The sequence below is a fragment of the Euleptes europaea genome, chromosome 13, assembly GCF_029931775.1.
Source record: "Euleptes europaea isolate rEulEur1 chromosome 13, rEulEur1.hap1, whole genome shotgun sequence".
Classification (NCBI taxonomy): Eukaryota; Metazoa; Chordata; class Lepidosauria; order Squamata; family Sphaerodactylidae; genus Euleptes; species Euleptes europaea.
In genome coordinates, this window is record NC_079324.1 from 34,861,150 (window position 1) to 34,886,507 (window position 25,358).

The 25,358-nt window shown below is 45.6% G+C and overlaps 1 protein-coding gene across 4 annotated transcripts in view; it reads left to right on the top strand.

The window, feature by feature from the left end:
- FGF13 (fibroblast growth factor 13) overlaps window positions 1-10,350 on the top strand; it is a 250,457-nt gene extending 240,107 nt beyond the window's left edge. For all 4 annotated transcript variants that reach the window (XM_056859937.1, XM_056859941.1, XM_056859940.1 and 1 more), the window contains 2 exons: window positions 7,093-7,291; window positions 10,045-10,350. In XM_056859937.1, coding sequence (XP_056715915.1) covers window positions 7,093-7,291; window positions 10,045-10,181 — 336 coding nt within the window. In that variant the 3' untranslated portion in view covers window positions 10,182-10,350. The remainder of the gene's footprint in view (window positions 1-7,092; window positions 7,292-10,044) is intronic.
- Window positions 10,351-25,358: the final 15,008 nt, after the last annotated feature.

A 25,358-nucleotide genomic window follows, 5' to 3' on the forward strand; every position in this document is an offset into this window, starting at 1 on the left:
GAGCAGACCTAGCAGCAGGGTCTTCCAATGGGCATCAACTATATGGCTTCAGGCATCCCCAAACTGGAAGAATTGACCTGCTATCCACTTATCGCAACAGCCTTTAAAAACTGTTTTTTTTATAGTTTCTGTTATTTTGCTTTTTGCTTTTATTCCATTTTTTACAAAAACCTTCTGCAACCTGACCCAGATGTTCTAGGGTAAAAACCAGGGGGGACAGGACTGTTTGGCGAATCGATCACATTTATAGAACTCTTACCGGATGTTGTTAAAGTTGCCGTGACATTTTTAAAAGGGTAATGTAATTATTCCATGATACTGATAGTTAACTGATTTGTTGCTCTAACTAGTGTAAGTATCAAACCCGTTGTTGGTTAAAGGATGTTTTTATTTTGATAACATGAACTGTTAAAAATAGGTGACAAAGACTGACCAATCAGCCAAGTGTTACCCAAAATGTTCCATAAATATATACCCAGCGTTCCTTTGCAGTTCCACTGTAGGGAAAGATGAGCGGTCACCAGCATTGCAAAGACTTCTCCTGATGTGTTTTTGAGGAACCCCAGAATTTCTTGGAAGACTGTTTGGAAATCATTGGGGATAAGTCGATGTTGTTGTTTTTTTTGGGGGGGGGGCTGTTTTGTTTTGTTTTGTTTTGCATTCAGGTTTAGGGCTCTGCAAGCCCATAGCAATCCCTTCTTTTTTGCTTCATAGCGGAGGAAAACAGGATTCCACTTAAGGAGCGTCAGGCAGATGGCATTCCCTAGTGTTTCAGATTATATTTGATCATTCTCTAAGATTTCTGTCTCTGGGTTAGTTAGTTTGGTCTGAGGTATTAAAAAATTGCTACCCTCTTTAAACATGCAGCATTTTTTTTTTTGCAATTAAATGTTAATTGTATCCAACAACAAACATCTCCCTTCTCCCAGCAGAAATTTGCTTGGAAGTTGGGCTTAAAAAAAAAAAGTAGCAGTAAAAGTCAGAACATGCACAGAGCTCCCCCCCACCCCCACCCCCACCCCCCACAATGATCCTTTGTGTCTGGCCTGAGACTCGGAGCCCATGCCAGTTCCTTACTCCAGGGAAGAAGATGCAAGTTTTGTGGCCTTCAAGGGATAGGCTCATGTGGGCATGACTGGCCATGGCAGTAACCCCATTTTGTTCCCATTAGGGAAGCAAAATGCCACAAGTTTTATCCTCTGGGTCTCGTTTAATCGGAGGCGTAATTGGAGCAGACACCCTTGGTTTGCCCCAGCAGTTCTCAATCTATCAGATTATAATTGCTTCTCGTCTGAAGAGAGCTGGAGCCGCGAAATTAGATGCACTGCTCCAGGTAACACACATCCAAGGTCTTCAGCTAATAGGACGTGAAAGGCGTGGGGAAGAGAACATGAGCGAGTTGGCTTTATTCCCTCTCTCCCCCCCCCCCCCGCTCCCAGTTGCTCCTGTTAATCATAGTCGAGCTACGACAACTTAATCCACAGCATTGAACGCACAGGTTTGGGTAGGACTTTAGGCAGAGAGACAGTGGTGTTTTCTGCAGATGGCAAAATAGCTTCCTACTCTTGAAATGACCTTGGTCTAGGATATGATTAGATGCGTAACCCGTTCTGCATTTGCCAGCTCTTACTTGAAGATTCCTCACCTTGTCTTTTTTTGGTTTTTAAAATGATTTTAACCCCTCCTTTCCTTCAAGGAGATAAGGGTGGTTCCTTCCTCCATTTTATCATCACTGTAATCCTGTGAGGAAGGTTAACCTGAGGGGGGGGGGGCGGAGAGTATAAAGACACAAAGGCAGCAAGCATAACAACACTTCCCTGTGAGTAAGCCCCACTGAATAAAATTGGTCTTACACTTGAGTAGACCTGTTTAGGGTTGCTCTCCATGAGCTTCAGAGCAGATCCAGGGTTTGAATTTAGACCCCTTCCGTCCTCGTCTACTATTCCATACCATACTGGCTTTCCAACCAGGCTCATTTCTGGGTTTGAAATCAGGTGTGGGAAGAAGAATTAAAAACATGATAGAGGTATAATGCTTTATTTCTGCATGTGCGATAACCTGGACCAAGACATTAATGAGAAACAAAAAAATGTGGCCAGGGGGAGGGATGCGGAATTGTGAGGACTTGGGAAAGGTTAAGCTGATTCCCTCCTTCAAGTCTCCTTTAGCAAAACATGGGAAACTAGAGGTCGGGAATCACCTTTCCTGCTGCACCATCCGGTTCTACCATTAACTGAGATGTTCCTTGAAAGAAAAACCCATTGATTTCCTGAATGAGTTTCTTCTCAGCCTTTATTGTGTCTATGCCAGCCCCAATTTCTATGCTCAGAATAACTTCAAAGAGATGCGTTGGCAAGCCCTTCTAACGTTCCCTCATGGGTACAACGCTAAGCTACACATGAGGGCCAGTTGGTACATCAGCATAACACATCAGTGACTTCTGCCTGAAGTCTTCCCCCATGCTGTAGCCACCACAGGTGGTGCTTTTCCCCATTGTTTGAAGGGAGCCAGTGTTGGCTGTCTCCACAGAAACAAGAGGAGATCATTCTTGTATATGACAGCTGCAGTGGGCACCGGTCATCAGCTGAAGACATGTATTCCAGAAGACGTGTATCCCATGCCTGTTAAGCGGGAAGGAACCATTAGGGAAGGACCACTGTTCAGAAATAAGATATATGTGTTTCTTGAAGGTCTTGGGTTCTGTGCTGTAACTCTCCAGTGAAAGTATCGTGTATGTTAGGCTGATCCTTCCCTGGCAAAGATGCTACGGAGCCACTGGAGTGTCATTCTCACTCCTCCATTTTATCCTGACTCCAACAACTCTGTGAGTTAAGTTAAGCTGAGAGAGAATGACTGGCCCAAGTTCACCTAGCTAGCCCCCATAGCCAGAAGGGAGGGATTCCAACCTGGGTCTCCCAGGTCCAAGTCCAACACTCTAACCTCAGCAGCACGCGGGTTCTCTTTGTACCTGCAAACGAGAGTATGAGCTACAAGAGTGCATCATGTATAAATGTATGCATGTTGGTGGAAGTACTCACCAGTCACAAGCTCAGTCACGTATACAGCAACCATGGTAAGAGGCCCTAATGCAGGAATTGCAAGATGAAGATGGTGTGGTTCGGCTCCTAATTTGATCATTCGTCTCTGAATGGAGCAAGTGTTGCGCTCCCTAAACAGCAGCAAATTACAGTACATAAGCTATAATCACCCACGGCACGATCTAGGGTTCTGTTTTACTGCTCTTAATTGGATGACGCACTCCGTGGTCTTTCTCCTCTGCGCCGTCAGCTCACTCCAGCAAGAGCCACACAACAGAAGTCTCCTATTTTGCGGGCTGCTGTGATGGTTATTTACCAAATAAAATATAAAAGGTACAAAGGCACACAATACTGTGCAAGTCATGCTACAGCCAGCGTGGTGTAGTGGTTAAGAGCGGTGGTTTAGAGTGGTGGACACTGATCTGGAGAACCGGATTTGATTCCCCACTCCTCCTCATGAGCGGCAGACATTAGTCTGGTGAACTAGATTTGTCTCCCCACTCCTACACATGAAGCCAGCTGGGTGACCTTGGGCAAGTCACACTCTCTCAGCCCCACCTACCTCACAGGGTGTCTGTTGTGGGGAAGGGAAGGAGATTGTAAGCCGGTTTGAGTCTCCCTTAAGTGGTAGAGAAAGTCAGCATATAAAAACCCACTCTTCTTCTAAACTGTATTGCTGAAAACGCCACACACCAACTTAGATCTGACCTACACATCACCCAGCTAACCCACAAGGGTTTTCACAGTATTCTGCTCATTTCTGTGCTTCCTGGTTTTCCCTCCGGGTCTTAAATATAGCAGCCTGCATCCAGCTGTACGTTCCAAAGACTTTAGGACATTTGAGTTTTCTTAGTAGTGGGGTGGTGATTTCTTCTCATTTTGCACTCTGTGCTCTGCTGATCCACATGAAGGAAAAATCAGTGGGCACAGCAGAAATTGCTGCCTTCTCTAAAAAGAATCTCCCTGTTTTTGATAATTAGAAAGCTTTTAAATGTTGACTCGATTAAGACACACACTAAACCTCGCTTTATACTTAACTATCGTTTAGGTGGGAAACCCGTTCTTGAGTAAGCTGTGGGTTAGGGCGTTTTATCATCTTTTAGTTTCTGTCTGCTGAGCAATCCTGTCCATAGGGACAGCGGTTTCTAGAGGTTGACCAGAGTTTTTGTAACTAGGATTTGTCAATCCAGATGTCAAGCCAAACCAGAGTTAGTACAAGCCGTGGCTTGCAAACGGACTTCACACTATAGTTGTTGATCGGGGGTTAGCCGGTTTGTTGCAAACAGTGGGTTGCCAATTCAGACATCAAGACGAGTCACAGATTTGCATTCTGACATCATGACCAGTTGCAATCCAATCCTGACAGGACTCAAGCAGTTTGTTGCTCTGCTCGCACACACCCCTGGCTCTAGTCACGTCCCTCCTTGTAAATCGTGCAGAGCTTGACCAAAGCCCTTCCACACTGAGCTTCAGTATGCCAGGGTGTCCAAATGTAGGCACTTGGGTGGACTGGAGTTTGTTTGCTGTACACAAATTGGGTTTCTACATCTCAGTTTAGAATCCCCATTTGCATGGCGTTAAAAAACAAAAAATCTAATTTGCTGTGGCGCCTGCATTCAGATTTCATGCTGAACTGGAGATCAGGCAGACTGTGCGCATGAGAGGTGGGGTAGGCGCAAGCACAGCAGCAAACGGCGTGTGCACCCTATCAGCATTTAATTGTAGCTTTTCTTGACATTTGAATATAGCCACAGTTAAGCTTCCTTTGGTATCGTCTGAATTCAGCAGCTCCCAAGGCAAAGAGAGCCTTCGGTGTCAACCCCCCTTCCATTTGTTCCAATTTTGAATACCAATTTTTTTTTATTGCCTCTACACAATTTGTAAGCATGATTTATCACTGTCGTCTAAGATGATAAATTTGCTGGCTTGGATCTGTAAATCTTTATTCATGTATTTATTCGTATAAGCAAAAACAAAATGGCTTCCTCTAAGTTTATAGCATTGTGTAAAAATTAATTTTAAGAATCTGTCTCTCAAGCCCTCTTCTGTGTGCCTCTGTCTGCAGAGGTAAAATGGATGCTTATCAGGGACAGGATTTTTTTTTCCCGATGGTGGCACCTCGCTGTCAGATAGGGTTGCCTCCGGTGAGAGGTTTTGGGGGCGGAGCCTGAAGAGGGCAGGGTTTGGGGAGGGGAGGGACTTCAGTGCCATAGAGTCCCATTACCGAAGTGGCCATTTTCTCCAGGTGAACTGTTCTGTGTCAACTGGAGATCAGTTGTAATAGTGAAATAGCAGGAGATCTCCAGCCAGTACCTGGGGGTTGGCAACCCTACTGTCAGAATGCCTTTCCCCTGGAGGGTCCCCTAGCGGCTACCATACTGTCTTTTAGGCGCCGGGTCAAAGCAATACTCTTTACCAAGGCTTTTAACATTTATCTTCCTCACTTGTTTACCGTCTGCTTCTGGTCTGAGGCCTGGTTTATGGATATTTTTTAGGATTCCCAGTTGTTGTTCTATACTACATTAATGTTCCTGGCTTGTTTAGTTTTTATATTGATAACTGATGATGCTTTTATGATTCTATGTTTTTATTCTTTTAAGATACCTTGAGAGCCAGTGTAGTGTAGAGATTAGAGTGTGGGACTAGAATCTGGGAGACCCAGGTTTGCATCCTTACTCTACCATGGAAGCTTTTTGGGTAACCTTGGACCAGTCACACACACTCAGTCTAACCTACCTCACAGGGGTATTGTGAGAATAAAATGGAGGAGGAGTTCATGTAAGCTCCTTTGGGTCCCCATTGGGGGAGAAAGCCAGGGTATGAATGAAGTAGTTTAAATGAAGTAGTTAAATTGTGGAACTGCCTGCCCTAGGATGCGGTGATGGCTGCCAGCTTGGAAGGCTTTAAGAGGGGAGTGGACATGTTCATGGAGGAGGAGGCTATCCATGGCCACTAGTCAAAATGAATACTAGTCATGATGCATACCTCTTCTCTCCAGGATCAGAGGAGCATGCCTATTATATTAGCTGCTATGGAACACAGGCAGGATGCTACTACAGTCATTGTGTTTGTGGGCTTCCTAGAGGCACCTAGTTGGCCACTGTGTGAACAGACTGCTGGACTTGTTGGGGCTTGCAATAAAACTCAACGGCAGAGGGGTAGCTATGCCCCAAAGCTCTTTGCTGTTCCAAAGAAACCAGCAGTTTGCTCTCTGTTTTGCTTTTCCGTCATTCTGCCACATTCCAAAAGGGGAGCCATGTTAGCTTGCTGCAACCAAAATAACAAAAGTGGTGTCTGAAAGACAAACCCATGTATTGTTTTGGCGAACCGCAGCCCACTTTATCAGGTACACGAGGAAACCTCACCCTGTCTTCGGTGGGCAAGGCTGGTGCTTTTTGATGTTCAGCCCTCTCCTACCCAAACTCTCAACAGAGCAGGCCGTCTTTCAAGGATGCCCCTTGCCGTGCGAAGAACACTTGAACAGTCTCCTCTGTGGATGTAGTGGTGCCTTTCTTTTTTGTTTTAATTGCATGGGATTCCAGGAGCTAGCTATTATGGGCTTCAACGGCATCCAGTCTGCGACGTGCTGATAAAAGGGTATAAATAAATAATTGCAATGTAATGAGGTAGCCAGCAGAAGGTGTCTTAACATCAGGGGGCTGGTAATAAAGAGCAGTCGCCGTTCTGCATTCTTGCTTTGAGTTTTTTGCTACCGATGTCACCCCTCCTTAGACACGGAGCCGTCCACCCCTCTTTCCTGGCTTGTGCTCCTTATCTGATAACAAGATTCTCTTTCTGATCAATATTCTTTCTCTTCCGATTTTATTATCGTGCTGCCCTCTGGCTGCTCCCAGAACTGGTCCACGTGTCCAAAATGGCATCACTTCTCAGCACTAATCCGTTTTTAAGACTAGGGGTCTCTAAATGGAGAGGAGAGGGCAGAGCGAGGAGGGCCCTTTAGGGGTGGGGAGGCACTACAGCCGGTGCTGTATTGAATGACCTTGCATTAGCAGTTGTGATGTTTGGCACATATTGATCCTCTCTTTTCTTGCAGGAACATTTCACACCGGAATGCAAGTTCAAAGAATCAGTTTTTGAGAATTACTACGTGACTTACTCCTCCATGATCTACAGGCAACAGCAGTCTGGGAGAGGCTGGTATTTGGGTCTTAACAAAGAAGGCGAAATCATGAAAGGAAACCACGTGAAGAAGAACAAACCCGCAGCACACTTCCTTCCCAAACCATTAAAAGGTAAAATTGCTTGAACTCCCCTTTGAAATCCATCCAAGCCGACTGCTATGTGTTGTGCCAGGGAATTCCATACATGAATTGCTCATTGTGTGAAGTCCTTTTTTTGTCTGGCCTAAATCTTCTAACCAGCCAGTTTTAATTTTATCATATCTCACAGATCTGTTTGTGGACAGTCCCACTTCAGACTGTAGGTGGAAGTGCACATGACAGAATACTCCTGCACTCTAAAATATAAATTCCTTGCATATAGAAAGCTAGATGTCAAAGAGTATGTTTCTTGCATACCCCTGATGTCGCTTCTAGATCGAGGGAAGTAATACTACCACTGTATTCTGCATTGGTCAGATCTCATTTGGAATACTGTGTCCAGTTTTGGGCTCCACAATTTAAGAAGGATGTTGACAAGTTGGAGCGTGTCCAGAGGAGGGCGACCAGAATGGTCAAAGGACTGGAATCCATGCCCTAGGAGGAGAGACTTAGGGAGCTGGGTTTGTTTAGTTTGGAGAAGAGAAGGTTGAGGGGAGACATGATAGCCATGTTTAAATATTTGAAGGGATGTCATGTTGATGAGGGAACTAGCTTGTTCTCTGTTGCTCCAGAGACTAGGACACGGAGTAATGGATTTAAACTAATAGAAAAGCGATTCCACCTAAACATTAGGAAGAACTTTCTGATGGTGAGGGCTGTTCGACAGTGGAATGCTCTGCCTTGGAGGGTGGTGGAGTCCCCGTCTTTGGAGGTCTTTAAGCAGAGGCTAAATGGCCATCTGTCAGGAGTGCTTTGATTGTGGGATCCTGCATGGTGGGGGGGGTTGAGGTCACTGGGGATGTGGGGGGAGTTAGTTGTTAATTTCCCGCATTGTGCAGGGGGTTGGACTAGATGACCCTATTGGTCCCTTCCAACTCTATGATTCTGTGATTCTTCTATGATGTGCCAGCGTGGTGTAGTGGTTAACAGCAGTGGGCTCTAATCTGGAGAACCAGGTTTGATCCCCCACTCCTCCACATGAGCGATGGACTCTAATCTGGCGCACTAGGTTGGTTGCCCCACTCCTCCACATGAAGCCAGCAGGGTGACTTTGGGCTAGTCACAGTTCTCTCTGAACTCTCCTAGCCCCACCTACTTCACAAGGTGGCTGTTATGGGGAGAGGAAGGGAAGGAGATTGTAAGCTGGTTTGATTCTCCTTAAAAGGTAGAGAAAGTCGGCATATAAAAACCAACTCTTCTTCTTTTTATGTGTGCGGGGTTATGGAAAATAATTTTGTCATGTGCGTAGAGTGCCAAAGTAGGATCTGGGCAAACCCTAAATGAGGTAAAAGTTCACTGGGTTATCCTGGGCCAGCCTTTCAGCCTAACCTATCTGACATGATTGTTGTTGTGGATAGAACGGAGGAGGGAAGATTAATGTTGTAATCCACTTTGGGTCCCCATTGGGAAGAAAAGCAGAATATAAATAGCTAAACAAAAATAAAAATAAACAGTTTGGAAAAAAATCAAGTAACAGGAGAGTGGGTGGGAAAACTAAAGTTTGAGTACATGTAACTATCTCTGCTCACATTCGTCCCTTGTTCTCTTCGCCTGTCCCCCCCTCCGTTCATGTACCCCCCTCCCATATCACACTGTAATGTTTCAGGGTCGCTGAAGTAAACTCAAACCTAGTGTTTTGTGGCACCTTACAGATGGACAGGTTTATTGTGGCAGAAGCTTTCAAGGACTAAAGCCCACTTTATCAGATGTATGAGGCGTGTTTTCAGTTGACACGGGCTCAGAAAGGAAAAGGAAAGGAAACAGGTCCAGTCTGTCAGGGGCTAGCTGCCAGAAACATATGTTGCCCGTCTGTGGGCAAGTGGAGAGGTGCGTCAGTGCTGAAGCAACTACATGGGCCGCCAGTCTGTTTGCGAGTTCAATTCAAGGTGCTGGTTATGACCTTTAAAGCGCTTTCATGACCTGGGACCCACATATTTGAAAGACCGTCTCCTTCCATGGGTCCCTGTATGCCAACTATGGTCCTCAGGCAGCCATCTGTCGGCTATCCCAGCATTTAGGGTGGCTCGTCTGGCTAGGGTTGCCAGGTCCCTCTTCACCACCGGCGGGAGGTTTTTGGGGCGGAGCCTGAGGAGGGCGGGATTTGGAGAGGGGAGGGGTTTCAGTGCCTTAGAGTCCAGTCGCCCTTTTCTCCAGGTGAATTGATCTCTATCGGCTGGAGATCAGTTGTAATAGCAGGAGATCTCCAGCTAATACCTGGAGGTTGGCAACCCTACGTCTGGCATTGACCAGCCCAGGCCTTTTCCATCCTGGCTCCTGCTCTGTAGAATGGGCTCCCTGAAGAGATGAGGGGGGGCCCTCCCTGGAGGTTTTCAGGAGGCCCTGCAAGGCCTGCCAGTTTTCCAGGGCTTTTGAGGGGGTTTAAATGGCAGGACATTCTATTTTATCTTTGGTTTTAGCTAGGGATGCTTTCTCTGTTACTGTAAGCCGCCTTGAATGAAGAGGAAAGGTAGGATATAAATGTTTTAATAAATAATGAGCAAACCACTCTGTCAATGTATGTTTTACTCTGCTGGTCCATGATTGATTGGCCTGCCAAAGGAGGGCCGGCTTTACACATCCAACTAAGTGGGCTCTAGCAAACCAAACCTGCTGGCATGGTCAATGCCCCAGTCCTTTGTTGTTGCTGCACTAACACTGTAACAATCCAGCAGAAATCTATCAGAAGCCTAACCTCTTCTTCTTTTCTGCTTTGTGTTCCCCTGCAGTGGCCATGTATAAAGAACCCTCCCTCCACGATCTTACAGAATTTTCACGGTCCGGCAGTGGAACCCCGACAAAAAGCAGAAGCGTCTCAGGAGTCCTAAACGGCGGGAAATCCATGAGCCAGCATGAATCGACGTAGCCAGGTTGCGGGGGGGCAAGCGGAGAGATGCATCAACGGAACCTTACCTCTGGAATCACGGTCGATCCCTCCCTTAGCAGTCAATCATCCAAACTTTCTGTTCCAGACGAACCGCCGAACTTGCATAGGGGTCATGTGTCTTACCAGCCATTAGACCTGGTTGTTCAAAACAAAACAAAACAAATGTTTTAAAGGAGAGAGATCCAAATAACATAGAATGTGCTTGTGCAATCTTACAAGGATAGCCAAAAAAAACCCATAACTTGTGGCATAAAATTGCAGAGAAGAAATATCCATCTCACTCGCTCCTTCCGTCTGTCTAATCTCACCTTCGCTTTGTGAAAAAAAAAAGAAAAGAAATAATAGTAATTAAGAAACAGAAAATGCGTTCACGGCCCTTATTGCTGATCTGAATTTGCTTTCTAACCAAGAAAGAAATCCAATCAAAGACCACTTTATGCTCCTTCGAAAGAAATTTTAATGCTTAACGTTTTTTCTGTATAGCATTAGAGGGGCTAACAAGCAGAAAATGTAAACTCTGAGGTTTTCCTGGTTTGCCATTTTATATCTCTCAAGGCTTGGTGGAGAAAAAAAACCCCAATGTATTATTTTTAATTTGGGATAGTGAAAACTGTTTGATTTCTTAACTCCAATGGGTCTGCAAAGCTGTGTCTTTACAAAACAGAAATAATGCTAATTATTAATAGGATAAAGAAAAACAAAATCAGGTTTTGGAGCTGAACGTCGAAGCCTTGGGCTCCTGTGAACAGTATTCTTGTGATTTTAACACACTGAAATATATATATACAGTTTTTTATAGATTTGTAGTAATAAAGTCCTTGTGCTGACCCCAGTCTGTAAGAACCAAGATGTTATGTTAACCCAAGTCAGTGGAAGATACGTTTTTTTAAAAGGGATACAATTATCTCCCCAATGTAGATTTTCTTTCTTCCCCCTCCCATCTCTCTCTCTCTCATAACATTTTGTGTATCGTATTCAAAAACTATCGTTGTGGCTTCTTTTCTAAAAGACAGAAACTGTGGAATTAAGGTGACTTACAATTTTTTTATAAGAAAAGTCTTCTTTGTAAAACTCCTTACACGTGCACCGGATACATGAAATTTGGGTAGAAGGAAGCATCATTACACACACCCTTCCAAACATGTTGAAGAACAAAACGTGGGGCACGATCCAGTTCCTTCCACCTGTTGAGAGATGGTTGCCATGGGGGGTGGGGGTTGTAGATTTCAGAGAAATGTAGCACTGCCTTCCCCCAAAGGGCGTAGAGCCACTGGATAATTATAGGAGAGGCATGAGAGCATCTTGGCATCCCACAACTGGCCATGAGCACTGAAATGAGCATGGGTATGCCCAGCATGGCAGGAGAGAGATATGGTACATTCCCATCTGGATCCCTGATTGCTCCCTTTCTCTCTTCGTGCAGAAGGGGCCAGATCAAGCCCTCCCCTTCTTCCTTTTTTTTTTTTTTTTTTAAAAAGCAAAAAGTTTTTCCTAGGTTTCCATTTTAGTTCATCTTATTTGTTGCATGGAAGAAAGTTGGAATATTGGCTTAAGAGTTGCATGACATGTAAAAGAGTTTTGTGCATTGCGCTCTGTTGGCATCTGTTGCAGATTATGTACGAAGCTGACCTGGGTCGGTACAAGCCGTTCCCTGCCGCTTTGGACAGAGGAGATGTTTATTATCTGTTGTATACGACCATGCACTGATTAAACTATTTATAGTAAGATGTACTTTTTTTAAAAAAATAAGTGTGTTGATTTGTTAAAAAAAAAAAAAAAGAGTTCTCTCGATTGTCCAGAGACTAGGCTTACAACAACTCTTTCACATTCTAGCTGTATCTGAAGAAGTGAGCTGTGGCTCACGAAAGCTCATACCCTACCAGAAAATATTTTTGTTAGTCTTTAAGGTGCTACTGGACTCTTGCCCTTTTTGACTACAACAACTCTGTGAAACAGATAAAGGGTTGTGCGTGCGTTATTGGCTCACAGAGCAAATTTTGTAGCTGGGCAGAAGTTAAAAGCCAGGCCCCAATTGTTGCCAATAAAATTGAAAATAGAAAAATACCATTTTACTCAACCCTTTGCATTGATGCTGATGGCACAAAGAGTCACAAAGGAAGACAAAATATGAACTTGGAGCAGCAAGAGACAGGTCTCGCCTTCTGTACATTTTGAGTTAGATCATGGTCTTACGGTTGATTTGTATATGATTAAAGGTTCCGGCTTTGCTGGTTTTTATTTTTTTTTCCCATTATTCATTCTTTTAATACCATATGAGTATTTTTAGCAGAAAAACAGCTCAAACACTAAACATTTTTTTTTTTTATTGTGAGATGGTGGCAGTCACATTTAAAAATCCCCCATGTGAAATTGCCCTACAGGGTAGGAAGGAAAGTAAAACAAGAGCCCTGTGCTGCAACAGTCCACTCAGAATTTGAACACATGAAGCTGCCTTATACTGAATCAGACCCTTGGTCCATTGAAGTCAGTATTGTCTACTCAGACTGGCAGCAGCTCTCCAGGGTCTCAGGCAGAGGTCTTTCACATCACCTACTTGCTGAGTCCAGAATGGGGTGGGAACCTTGTGGGTGGGGTCTCCTTGAGATCTGTGTTTGCCAAGGACCATTTGTTTGTTTATTTGTTTGCTTGTTTATTGAAAACATTTATGAGCCACTTTTCTTCCTCCCACAGTTCATAGTGGCTTGCAGCGCAGATAAAAAACAAATAAATCACAACTCAGGACTCCTGGTAAACTTAACCAAATGCAGTCTTAAATAAAACTGTCTTCAACTGCCTTTTGAAGATCAAAAGTGAAGGGGCCAGGCACATCTCCCTGGGGAGGTTGTTCCATAATCACGGGGCTGCCACTGAAAAGGCCCTTTCTTGTCTAGCCACCAAACTTTCATTGATGCAACAGTCAGGCGGGCCTCTCCCTGTGATCTTAATTCCCGGGCAGGGACTTATGGGAAATGATGGTCTTTCAGATATACCAATCCCAAGCCATGTAGGGCTTTAAAGATCAAAGCCCACACCTTTAATTGGACTTGGAAGTGGATCGGGGTAATTGCTGTAATATCAGGGTCACACATATCTATTGTTTCACACGCACACAAACCTGGGCCTTGTATCCACACAAGTATCAGAGGGGTAGCCATATTAAGTCTGTTGCAGCAAAAACAAGTGGGAATTTGGGGGCTGTATTCTAAGGAAGTTTACATTAGAGAGTAAATGGGTTACAGTATTAATTCCTAGAGGACCTAAGTGCCCATTAATTTTCCCTTGGGACCATCGACTGGGTCAGGTCAAGAGAGACTTTCCAGAGTTCCTCACACGGGCCTCATTCAGATTGGGACTGGGGAAAGGAGGCTTAGATCTCCACCATTTTCCGGATCTGGAATGGCCCCCAGGGAGCTGCTATTTGCTCCATTGGCTCCAAGTGTACAAAATATGTTTCCCAGATGGGCAGCATGGGGGGAAAGCTCCAAGAGCCCTCATCTAAATTGTTCCCTTGCATACCTGGGAAGTGCGGAACTCTGGAACACATCTCCCTACCCAGGAACATCTCCAGGACAATTAGGACTGCTACCCTAGCTAGCATGGAGCTCCAGCCCTCCAGGGCAGATGACGGGGGGTGGGGGACCAGCGGGTGCATGACCCCACCTAAGACATTTCCCCCCAAACACCAGGCTTTCAATTGGTGATCTAGTAATTTCCACTTAAGCATTGGAAGTCTGTTTCTAGAGTATTAACATTTCTGGTTTTTTAAACATTTCCCTTTAGAAGAAGAAGAGTTGGTTTTTATATGCCGACTTTCTCTACCACTTAAGGGGTACTCAAACCAGTTTACAAGCATCGTCCCTTCTCCTCCCCACAACAGACACCCGGTGAGGAAGGTGAGGCTGAAAGAGCTCGAAGAGAGCTGTGATTAGCCCAATGTCACCCAGCTGGCTTCAGGCGTAGGAGTGGGGAAACCAATCCGGTTCACCAGATTAGCATCCGCCACTCGTGGAGGAGTGGGGAATCAAACACAGTTCTCCAGATTACAGTCCATCGCTCCAAACCACCACTCTTAACCACTACACCACACTGGCTCCAGCTGCTGTGACTTTGAGTTTAATAGAGTGCCTCAAATTATGGCATCCCCTTTTCCAGCCTGGAGCCCAGATAGGCTTACCAGGTGCACTCTAATAGTGGGCAAACTCCTGGTAATATTGCCGATGCTCACCAATGCTGGTCGGTGGACAGAAGCCGACTGGCAAATCCGGGGGGGGGGGGATCTTCGTCGCCTTTCTGGGCAAGCAATAAGAGTGTGGCCCCAGTGCGATGCCGGTGCTTCTGAGTCACACTGGAAGTGACAACATCATACAGCAACGATGATACCCCCTAACGTAAGTATCCGCCTACCCCCATCTCCCACTGGTTGCAGTGCCAAGCCATGCCTCGGCTAGGGTTGCCAGGTCCCTCTTCTCAACTGGCGGGAGATTTTGGGGGCGGAGCCTGAAGAGGGCGGGGTTTGGGGAAGGGAGGGACTTCAATGCCACAGAGTTCAATTGCCAAAGTGGCCATTTTTCTCCAGGTGATCTGATCTCTATCGGCTGGAGATCAGTTGAATTAGCAGGAGATCTCATGCTACAACCTGGCAGTTGGCAACCCTAGGCCCAAATCCTCCCCATCATGACGTCACAGGTTTCCCCACCCCTGTGCATATTAACTGAGGGGGTTGTGGTTCCACATAGGAATGTGCAGCACCAGCTGGTGAGGAAGGATAGTTTCGGCCCTGGGTATATCATAGTGGTACCTTGACATACTCTCCATTTGTATGGGGAAAAGGCACGTAACAGAATCTGCTGAGGAAACAAACGGGTATTAATCTCTTACCAACAAAGATTTTTGTCACCATTTCTTGGCCCAGGCAGGATGTATTTTGGGTCCAGGTGGAATAGCAGCCTGTCTTGCCAACTGGTTATCCCTCCCTCGAGCTCCCTGCCTGGAGTTCCAAGAGCTAGAAGAATTTTCTGCAGGAACCCATTATAAAGTGTTCGGCACGCACAGCAGCTTTGCAAACTGTGCCCTGTGCCCGAGCAAGCAAAACGTTTCCTCCTAGACATAAGAAGTTGTGCGTCACAGTGTTGGCTGACAAAGATTAATTGCTCACAACCACTACCACCCCTCACATTTAAATTTCCGGCTGGTCAAGACCAAATCAATATTTCATTGTCAGCACAGCCTAGAAAGCCATTAGAGGCCATCTTCCAGAAAGGGAGGGGGGACTACATACTCCATTCAGACCCTGAGCCCAGCCATGTTTTCTTTGCAGTTCTGAGTCCTTCATTCTTTTCACCTGACTGAGCAGGCACCTATAGAAAATTACCTGCATTGATTAGCTAAATGCAAGGTCAGTCTTCTAGGATGTACTATAGTAAGGGTGTTGAACTCATCTGTTACAAGGGCCGGATATGACATAAATGTCACTTGGTCGGGCTGGGCCATGTGTATAGGGTTGCCAGGTCCCTCTTTGCCACCGATGGAAGGTTTGGGGGGCAGAACCTGAGGAGGGTGGGGTTTGGGGAGGGGAGGGACTTCAATGCCATAGAGTCCAATTGCCAAAGCGGCCATTTCCTCCAGGTGAACTGATCTCTATCAGCTGGAGATCAGTTGTAATAGCAGGAGCTCTCCAGCTACTACCTGGAGGTTGGCAACCCTACATGTGAACCATAAAAGTTAATGCCTGGTACCGGAGATACATACTTTATAGAAGACACAGGCAAAAGCTAATTAATGATATTATTTTTTTACTTTATTTTTTTTACTTAGAATACAAACAGGCTTAAAACAATAACACTCTTACAGTATTTTCTTTTATTTAACAGTCTTTGATCATTGACCCCTCAAGACTGGGCGGGGGGTGGCTGCCTTAGCTGGCGAGTCTGCTGCGGGGTCGCCAGCCCAGATTGGGATGGGAGGGCGAGGCCGCAGTGGGCTCACCAGTCCAGATGGGGAGCAGGGGGCTGCCTCTGCTGCCTTGTGGGCTGGATAAGAGCTCCCAACGGGTGAAATTCATCCCAGAGGCCGTATGTTTGACACTCCTGTACTATAGGGTATCAGCATCCAAGCATAGCCAGGGCTAGGATTTTCCAGGCCTAGACTGCTTAAAGGAGCTAAGCCCAAAACCACCACTACCATCACCCCACCACCCCCACTGCCGATGGAGGTGACACTTTGGGGCTGGGCGCTTAAGTAGTCTACCCCCGCCAGGTCCTAGCCCTGGCCATGCTTGGATGCTGGTATCCTACAGCACCCCTAGAAGACTGGTGTGTATGGAGTGGATTGCACAGTACAGATGCAGCAATAAATTCCCTCTCTGGGGAAGGGGTCTAATGCTCCCTGCCCTACATTTGCTGCTAAGCAGCACAACCAGAGATTTCCCCCAAAGTTTAGCTTCATTGGAGCAGTGGAGTCTGATCTGGAGAATCGGGTTTGATTCCCCACTCCTCTACATGAGCGGTGGAGGCTAATCTGGTGAACTGGATTTGTTTCCCCACTCCTACACATGTAGCCGCCAGCTGGGTGCCTTTGGGCAAGTTACAGCTCTGTTAGAGCTCTCTCAGCCCCCCTACCTCACAAGGTGTCTGTTGTGGGAAGGGGAAGGGAAGGTGATTGTAAGCCTGTTTGAATCTCCCTTAAGTGGTAGAGAAAGTCAGCGTATCAAAACCAACTCTTCTTCTTCTTCTGCCTCTGAGCATGTGCAGAGTACAAGAACCCCACCCCATGTCTTGGTGTCATAATGCATACATGCAATCCGTCAGAGTGCAAAAATGAAATCACTTTGCACGTGTTTGGATACTAACCCAAGGCACTTTTTCTCGCCAGTAATCAGGATGTGAGGGGTGGGGGTGGCAGGCAGATAGCCCAGTGGTTGGGGTGGGGACAGAAGGCTGTGATCTTCTTTGTTTTCTAAATCAGGGAATAACAGCGATGTTTAAGGTCCCTGGACCAGCTCTTGGAGAGGGAGGGTACAAACTGAAATACAGGGAATCGGCAAATCCATCTTTGCCGTTGCTTAGAGACGCTGCAGAATCCCAGGGTGGATTAAAGCAGGTCTTCTGTTGAAAAGGATTTTGCTCAGACACTGGAACGGCAAGCCTGGCGATTGCTCCTTGTGGCCGAGCAGCAGCATCAGATAGCAGTCCACAAAACACACTGGTCGCTGCCTGTCAACCCCAGCTCTGCTGCAACGACAATTCGCTGCTCATGTGCTTCCCCTCTCTCTTCAGAAACTTATCTGATGCTGAGACAGGGAAGAGTCTCAGCTCTCCTCCCCAGGCATATTCGCTTTACAGCCACTCGGGCAAGAAGGAGGCCTCACTTCAGAAAGGGTGTGGTGAGAATTGAGCAGGTGCAGAGGAGAGAGACGAGGGTGATCAGGGGCCTGGAGACCAAGCCCTATGAGGAAAGGCTGAGGGAGTTGGGAATGTTTTGTCTGGAGGAGGTTGAGAGGGGACATGATTGCTCTCTCTAAGTATTTGAAGGGCTGTCACTTAGAGGAGAGCAGGGAGCTGTTCCTGTGGGCAGCAGAGGATAGGACTCACAATAATTAAATTGCAGTTGCAAAGGATGGATATTAAGGGGGGAATTTCACAGTAGGAGTTGTTCGACAGTGGACTCAGCTACCTAGGGAGGGGGTGAGCTCCCCCTCACTGGCAGTCTTTAAGCAGAGGCTGGACAAGCACTTGTCAGGGATGCTCTAGGCTGATCCTGCATTAAACAGGGTAGGACTAGATGGCCTGTATGGCCCCTTCCAACTCTATGATTCTAAGATAGCAGTGCCTCCCTCTGGGTCCTCTTTTGCCCTGGTTTGAAACAAAAAAAGGAGACTGTGCTCTTGAGCATGTAGAAACTGCTTTCCCTTATCAATGTAAAATCATAGCCAGCCTCAGAACAGCAGTAAGTAGGAGCAAAGGCATCCTCCACGGAGAAATGCTTACTGTGAGGGAGGCATGTATGACCTCTTCGGCTGTTGCTCATGCAAAAGATGCCTGCTGCTGATGCACGGGGGACATCGTAGCCCACTAATGAAGTGGGGACCCTAGAAATGGGGCTGATGAGAATTCTGGCAAATGCGCAGACATGGATCAGTGCACAAGCAGTGAGCTTCTTCTCAAGCAATCCAAGTCCAATCAGTATAAGATTAATTGCTGTTAAGGCTGGTTTAATCATTTGTGGCCTTTTTGATGACCCGGAGCTTACAATTCATTGTTTGTAATGATGGATGAAAAGCTTATTATTCACATTAATGAGAAATTCCTAAGCGTTCCAGCGGTTTGCCCTTGGTGGCTATCTCAGAGTCCCGGGGATTAGCTGAAGACAGCTGGGATTGAGCCTGGAACCTTCTGCATGCTCTACCATCGAGCCACAGTCTCCCATGTCTCCCATGAGCTTGTCCTGTGCAGGACTAAAGCTGGTAGAGCATTTGAACACATGAAGCTGCCTTATACTGAATCAGACCCTTGGTCCATCAAAGTCAGTATTGTCTGCTCAGACCGCCAGCAGCTCTTCTGGGTCTCAGGCAGAGGTCTTTCACATCACCTACTTGCCTAGTTCCTTTAACTGGAGATGCTGGGGATTGAACCTGGGACCTTCTGCATGCCAAGCAGATGCTCTACCACTGAGCCACAGCCCCTCCCCTCCTGGAAATAATGTGTTAAGGCATGCTTCAACACTCAGGGCTGCTTTTAAAGACACTGGAGGAGAGCCAAGGCGGGCAAGCCTACCCATTTGGTTACTAGAATACCAGTGCCAAGCTTAACATGCAAATACTTCTAGAAAGAAAACTCGTCATGAGCCACCCACGCACCATCATCAGTCTGCCTGGAACGATGAGTAGGGTTGCCAACCTCCAGGTACTAGAGATAACAGCCAGCTCGAGGGCTCAATATATAAACCAATAAAGATTTCTTAAATGATCCAATTGTGATATAAACAATGTATTATTTCACATAGACAAATTCAGGCATTAACGTCATGCCTGACTACTATATATCCCACAGACGTTAACATACACAAAATATAAACCAATATATACAGTCATTAACAAAACGTAATGAAACAAAGTTTGTCTGTGGAGGAGTCCAGTCAAATCATTCAACCATAAGTCCCGTACCAAAGAACGTCTTCTCACATGTATAAGAGTATCAAATCAAACAAAAACGCTGAATGAAATTAACAAGGCAGAATTGCAGAGTGGTTAGCAAAATCATGCGGAATTGCAGAGTAGTTAGCAAGGATGTGTAATTGATCCAAAAACACCAAAACATGTTTTTGGAGGGACTTATGGTTGAATGATTTGACTGGACTCTTCCACAGACAAACTTTGTTTTGAATTACGTTTTGTTAATGACTGTATATATTGGTTCTTGTAGGTTGTCCCAGCTGTATAACTGTGGTCTTGGTATTTTCTTTCCTGATGTTTCGCCCGCAGCTGTGGCAGGCATCTTCAGAGGACAATGATTTGCAAATTACCTTTAATACTTTGCAGGACAATGACTCAGCTCAAACTCAACCCCCTTCTGACTATATATTACTCTTTCTACACACTTGACACTGAGAGACACTGTCCTTCAGTGTTACTCCTCTGAAGATGCCTGCCACAGCTGCTGGCGAAACGTCAGGAAAGAAAATACCAAGACCACGTTTACACAGCCCGGACAACCTACAAGAACCAATGAACTCTGACTGTGAAAGCCTTCGACAATATAGTGTATATATTGGTTTATATTTTGTGTATGTTAACTTCTGTGGGATATATAGTAGTCAGGCATGAGGTTAATGCCTGGATTTGTCTATGTGAAATAATACATTGCTTATATCAAAATTGGATCATTTAAGAAATCTTTATTGGTTTATATATTGAGCCCTCGTGCTGGCTGTTATCTCTAACCTCCAGGTACTAGCTGGAGATCTACTGCTATTACAGCTGATCTCCTGCCGATAGAGATCAGTTCCCCTGGAGAAAATGGCAGCTTTGGCCATTGGGCTCTATGGCATTGAAGCCCCTCCCCTCCCCGCCCACCTCAGGCTCCGCCCCCAAAACCTCCCACCGGTGGCTAAGAGGGACTTGGCAACCCTAACGTTGAGGCAATGTAGTCAATTCTCAGATTCAGTAAAAACGGGCAAGAAGAGGTAGGGTGGGGAACTGACTCTTTTTAACAATTCCGCTCTTAACAAAAAAACCCTCACGTAGCCTAGAAGTGCCAGCAGCTTTCTTAGCTGATGTGTTTTTGGCAGCTGCACAGCTTCAGAGAAAATGGCAAAAATAATATTATAAAAGGCGAACTCCGTTGCACACCTCCGTGACGCTCGACATCAAAGAGCAGCCTCATTATCTAGATCTGTCAAGTTTTCTCTGGAATCAAGTGTGCGGAGAGACATTCTTGGCCTACTTGCGGCATCCTGAAATTACAGAAGCAGGCATGAAGGTTTTGTCAGCTTTTGATTTCAGATGTTTTGTTGTTATCTGGAAGAGGAGGGAGAAGAGACTAGAGGGAGCTGGGGGGAGGAGAGAGAAGCCTGTCGGGGGTCTGTGTGAAAATGGATACGCTCAAGTGAGGAGGTGGACTCCCGGGTCCATCCCAGGCTCCAAGCCCATGACCACAATATGGCCTATTAATGTAATTTCAAAAGCAAAAGAGAGTATTCTTTTCTGATATTCCATTACAGGGTGAGATCCTACATGTGTGTGCATGGAAGGAGGGCAGGTGACAAGTTTAGACTGGGCCAAGAGAAATTACGTTTGAGCCCTGCTAATGGACAAAAAAGCAAATAACAGTAAAAAATTTGTTTGTTCCCGGGTATGGGGTAGGGTTACCAACCTCTAGGTACAAGCTGGAGATCTCCTGCTTTTACAAATGATCTCCAAAGGCAACCCTAAGAAGACCCGCCACTTAGAACTGAATTTGAAACAGGGGCTCTGTTGAATTTCCTCTGTCTGTAACAGGCCTGGCCAAATGTCTAGAACCATCAAGCAATTCAGCAAGGAAGATCCAAGGAGAGAAGAAAAGGCATAAAGTTAGGAGATCTCCACTCGTAGTGCCGGCTGATAATTACTGTTTCAGTCAGTTTGTGCTGTAAAAGCCAAAGCTCAGATTGGGCGGAATGGTCATTTGCATTACAAATGCCACTCTTCCACCATTACCAGCTCTCTGATATTAACATAATGTGCTAGAGACTCACATCATGTTTTGCTCTCATTTCCTTGAGCAGGGTAGCCTGGGCAGAACAAAATCCTTATATTTTGAATAGGACAAAAAGCCACATAGACAGTAAAACCATCTGTTTGATTTGGACCAACCAGGGTTCAAAATTCAGCATGCTACTAGCAGTCCTCGAGAGCTCTCCCTTTGTTGCCGTCTCCCCCCTTCCTTCAGATATCAGTTCCAAACCCAGACTCGGTGTAGAGTCCTCTCTTCGTACAATGGCCCTCATGAAAGAATAGAAACATCAAAGTTTGCATTACACAGAACTCTTCCTTAGCTTTCAGGGTCAAGAAAAATTAATAAGGGAAGGGGACACATTCTCAGGTACAGCTACTGAGCACTCTATTATGCCCTCTTGGCTCAGACAAAGCACAGTCGTCATTGCAAAATGGATATTCTCAGCTGCCTGAAAGATGCCACAAGCTAGCCAAAGTCGTGCCTCTTTGAAACTCTACTGATTTCAGTGGATAGAGACTTCAGCACTCTGGCATTGTTTCAGCAATGCTAATTCAGTCGATGCCTTGCAATTAGGGTTGCCAACCTCCAAGTACTAGCTGGAGATCTCCTACTGTTACAACTGATCTCTAGCCGATACAGATCAGTTCCCCTGGAGAAAATGGCTGCGTTGGCAATTGGATTCTATGGCATTGAAGTCCCTCCCCTCCCCAAACCCTACTCTCCTCAGGCTCCACCCCAAAAACCTCCCTCCGGTGGCGAAGAGGGATCTGGCAACCCTGTTTGCAGTCTTTAACTCTCTGAGCCAAGGATGTGCTTGTCATCTCCTGATGGACCACCAGCCCATTTCTGGAGGCTCATCTTGTACCTACTGGTTGTTGGGATTCTTGCTCTGATCCAGCCTGTGTTTTAAAGCAAACTCCTCAGGAATCTCTGAAGGCTTACTTATTATACATTTCAAATCCCATTGAGGGGGCACTCTGGAAATAAAGTCTAAGCTCGTCTCAGTTTCTGCCTTGAAAGCAAAGTATACAAATAGAAATTACTGCCTGTGTGCACTTTATTACGATTTCTAAGGACTAAACTCAGTTGCATAGCAGGTCTGAAACCAGCTTGTTAGGTGTTTTGACAATCTGTACGCCTGTATAAAATATATAACATTTTATTTCTTTAAATGGTTTCCCTGTGTTTGCTTTTTGTTTCTGTCTCGGCTCTGAGACGGGATCTGTGCTGAGACCTGTGTAGCAATTGAATTGCCAATTCTGAAAGGGCACCAGGAAAGTGGTTTCCTTAGAAACAGAAGTGTGAGTTTAAAAAAACAAAAAAAAGCTTTCTGAGCTTCTTTCCCCCTCAGTAAATAAGTTTTTCCTCGCTTTAGCAGACTGTCTGGGGAAAACACACACACACACTTAAGAACCCAGAGCAGCTGATACAGCCTCGATTACAAGGAGAAATTTCTTAGTAGTGTAGACGACAGATGATTTGATTTTTAAAGGAAGCAAAAACACTTTTAACAATAAGACAACGTGTAATTTTAAGGCATGATATCTAACATCTGGAGTGAAAAACAAGACCGAATATCTGCCCAAGTAGCCAGAAAAAATAGAGAGGGAAAAGACATCATTTTTAAAAAAAACACCGTTTGGCATTAAGAAATCAATAATAGCCGTGATGTATTAATTGCCAAGCCCTGACCTGGATGGCCCAGGCTAACCTGATCTTGTCAGGTCTCAGAAGCTAAGCAGGGTCAGCCCTGGTTAGTATTTGGATGGGAGACCACCAAGGAATACCAGGGTTGCTGTGCAGAGGAAGGCACTGGCAAACCACCACTGTTAGTCTCTTGCCAAGAAAACCCCAAAAAGTGGTCGCCATAAGTTGGCTGCGACTTGACGGCACTTTACACACATACACCCATTAATTACCAAATAGTATTAATTTTGTTAGCATTTCCAAACCGGAAAAAAATGCTTCTTATTCACCATCTCATTCATTCCCACAAATCTTATTCCCATTTTATGGATTCGGGGAAAAAAGATAAATCTAGCAACAGATGCAGTAAAGCCAGCTGCCACTTACAAACCTTGGCTCTGAGCCTGGTATGAGCGTGAGAAATGGTAGGGGTAGAGAAGCATATTTATTTTTGCAGCCCTTGAACAAACTGATTACAGAACCGTAATACTTGACTGCACAGTCCTGGGTGGTGGTGATTTTCTATGCGCTGCACCTTAGAGAATGCTAACTCAAAACAAAATCAATGTTCCAGGCCTTCAGACAAAGTGCCCTTGTAGACCCAGATGTAATGATGAGATGCCCTTCGAGCACATACAAAGTGGGTCTCCTTAGCACTGCATAGAAGAAGTAGAAGAAGAGTCAGTTTTTACATGCCGACTTTCTCTACCACTTAAGGGAGACTCAAACCGGCTTACAATCTCCTTCCCTTCCTCTCCCTACAACAGACACCCTCTGAGGTAGGTGGGGCTGAGAGAGCTCTGAGAGACCTGTGACTAGCTCAAGGTCACCCAGCTGGCTTCATGTGTGGGAGTGAGGAAACCAACCCAGTTCACCAGATTAGCATCCACCGCTCATGTGGAGGAGTGGGGAATCAAACCCGGTTCTCCAGATCAAAGTCTACCACTCCAAACCGCCTCTCTTAACCACTACACCATGCTGGCTCTCCAAAAGGTAGCTTCCAAGCATGTAAGAATAGCAAAAGGTAGCTTCCAAACATGTAAGAATGGGATAGGCTCCAATGGCATCAGAGGTGATTTGGCCCTTTAAACTCCCTTTCCAAGCATTACCTCCAACCGTTCCTTTTCTCTCATGCTTGAAAGGGAACAAGGGAGAGCCCGGCTGTCATCAGAGAGGCTGCCACAAAGAACAAGGAGCAAACGGGAAGAGTCTTTGCTCCTGGCAGGTTCGCCCACGTGATGGCACTTCTAAAAGCTAAGGGAGATCTCTTCTGGGTTTCTAAGTGGGTAAATGTTATGAGTTCCTCGCACAGCCACCGAACGTGGGATTTCTCACAAGCAGGCCATTTCCTTTTCATCTCTAAGACCGATCTGGAGGGTAAGATAGCGAGGGGAGAGTAGCATTTTGTCACAGAGCTATTTTCACTTTTTATTTTTTTTAAAAAAACAATTATTTTAACTGAGAGAAAAAATGCACGCTTGCCTCGCCAAAAACACAAAATGCTTCAGCTTGTATTTTTAAGCCAGTGATTCCCAGACTATTCTGCAAAATGAATGTTCCATGTTATAACTGCACTGTCGTAATGGAGATTCCCACTCCTCTAGGGCTGTTGAAGCAGGAAAATCCAGGGCACTACTGATTGTTCCTCTCTCTTTCTGGCCTATATATGGGTAATGACATCATCCCAAAGCAGTAAGGATAAGCCCTTACAGCTGCCAGGTGTGAGGGTTTCCCAGAAGCATCCCCATTGTTCAGAAAGCAGATGTTATCTATCCCTCCGCCCCAGCAAAGGAGACCATCTTAACTGGACTATCCTCCAATTGCATAGAAGATGAAGTGTTTCCATTCTTCTGGAGGCAATCAAGAAAATTCATGTTTGAGTGTAACAATGAAGTAAGACCCCAATTGCTTAAAAAACAAAAAAAAATTCATATTTCACATATACTCTGATAGGGTCTGACCTGGCAGTGGAATACTGAATACGGTTCTAATCACCGAACCTCAAAAATATTATTGAAGAGCTGGGGAAAGTGCAGAAAAGGAGCAACAAAATTGACCACAGGATTGGAAAGCTTGCCCCGTGAGTCACAGCTAAAGCACTGGAAGCTTTTTAGTTTAGTGCAGAAAAGAAGGTGCCTGAGAGGTAGCAGGACAGAGTTCTACAAAAGTATGCACTGTTTTGTTCATTTATTGCATTTGTAACCCACTTTCCTCTCCAATGGGGACCCAAAGCGGCTTACGCTGTTCTCCTTGCCTCCAT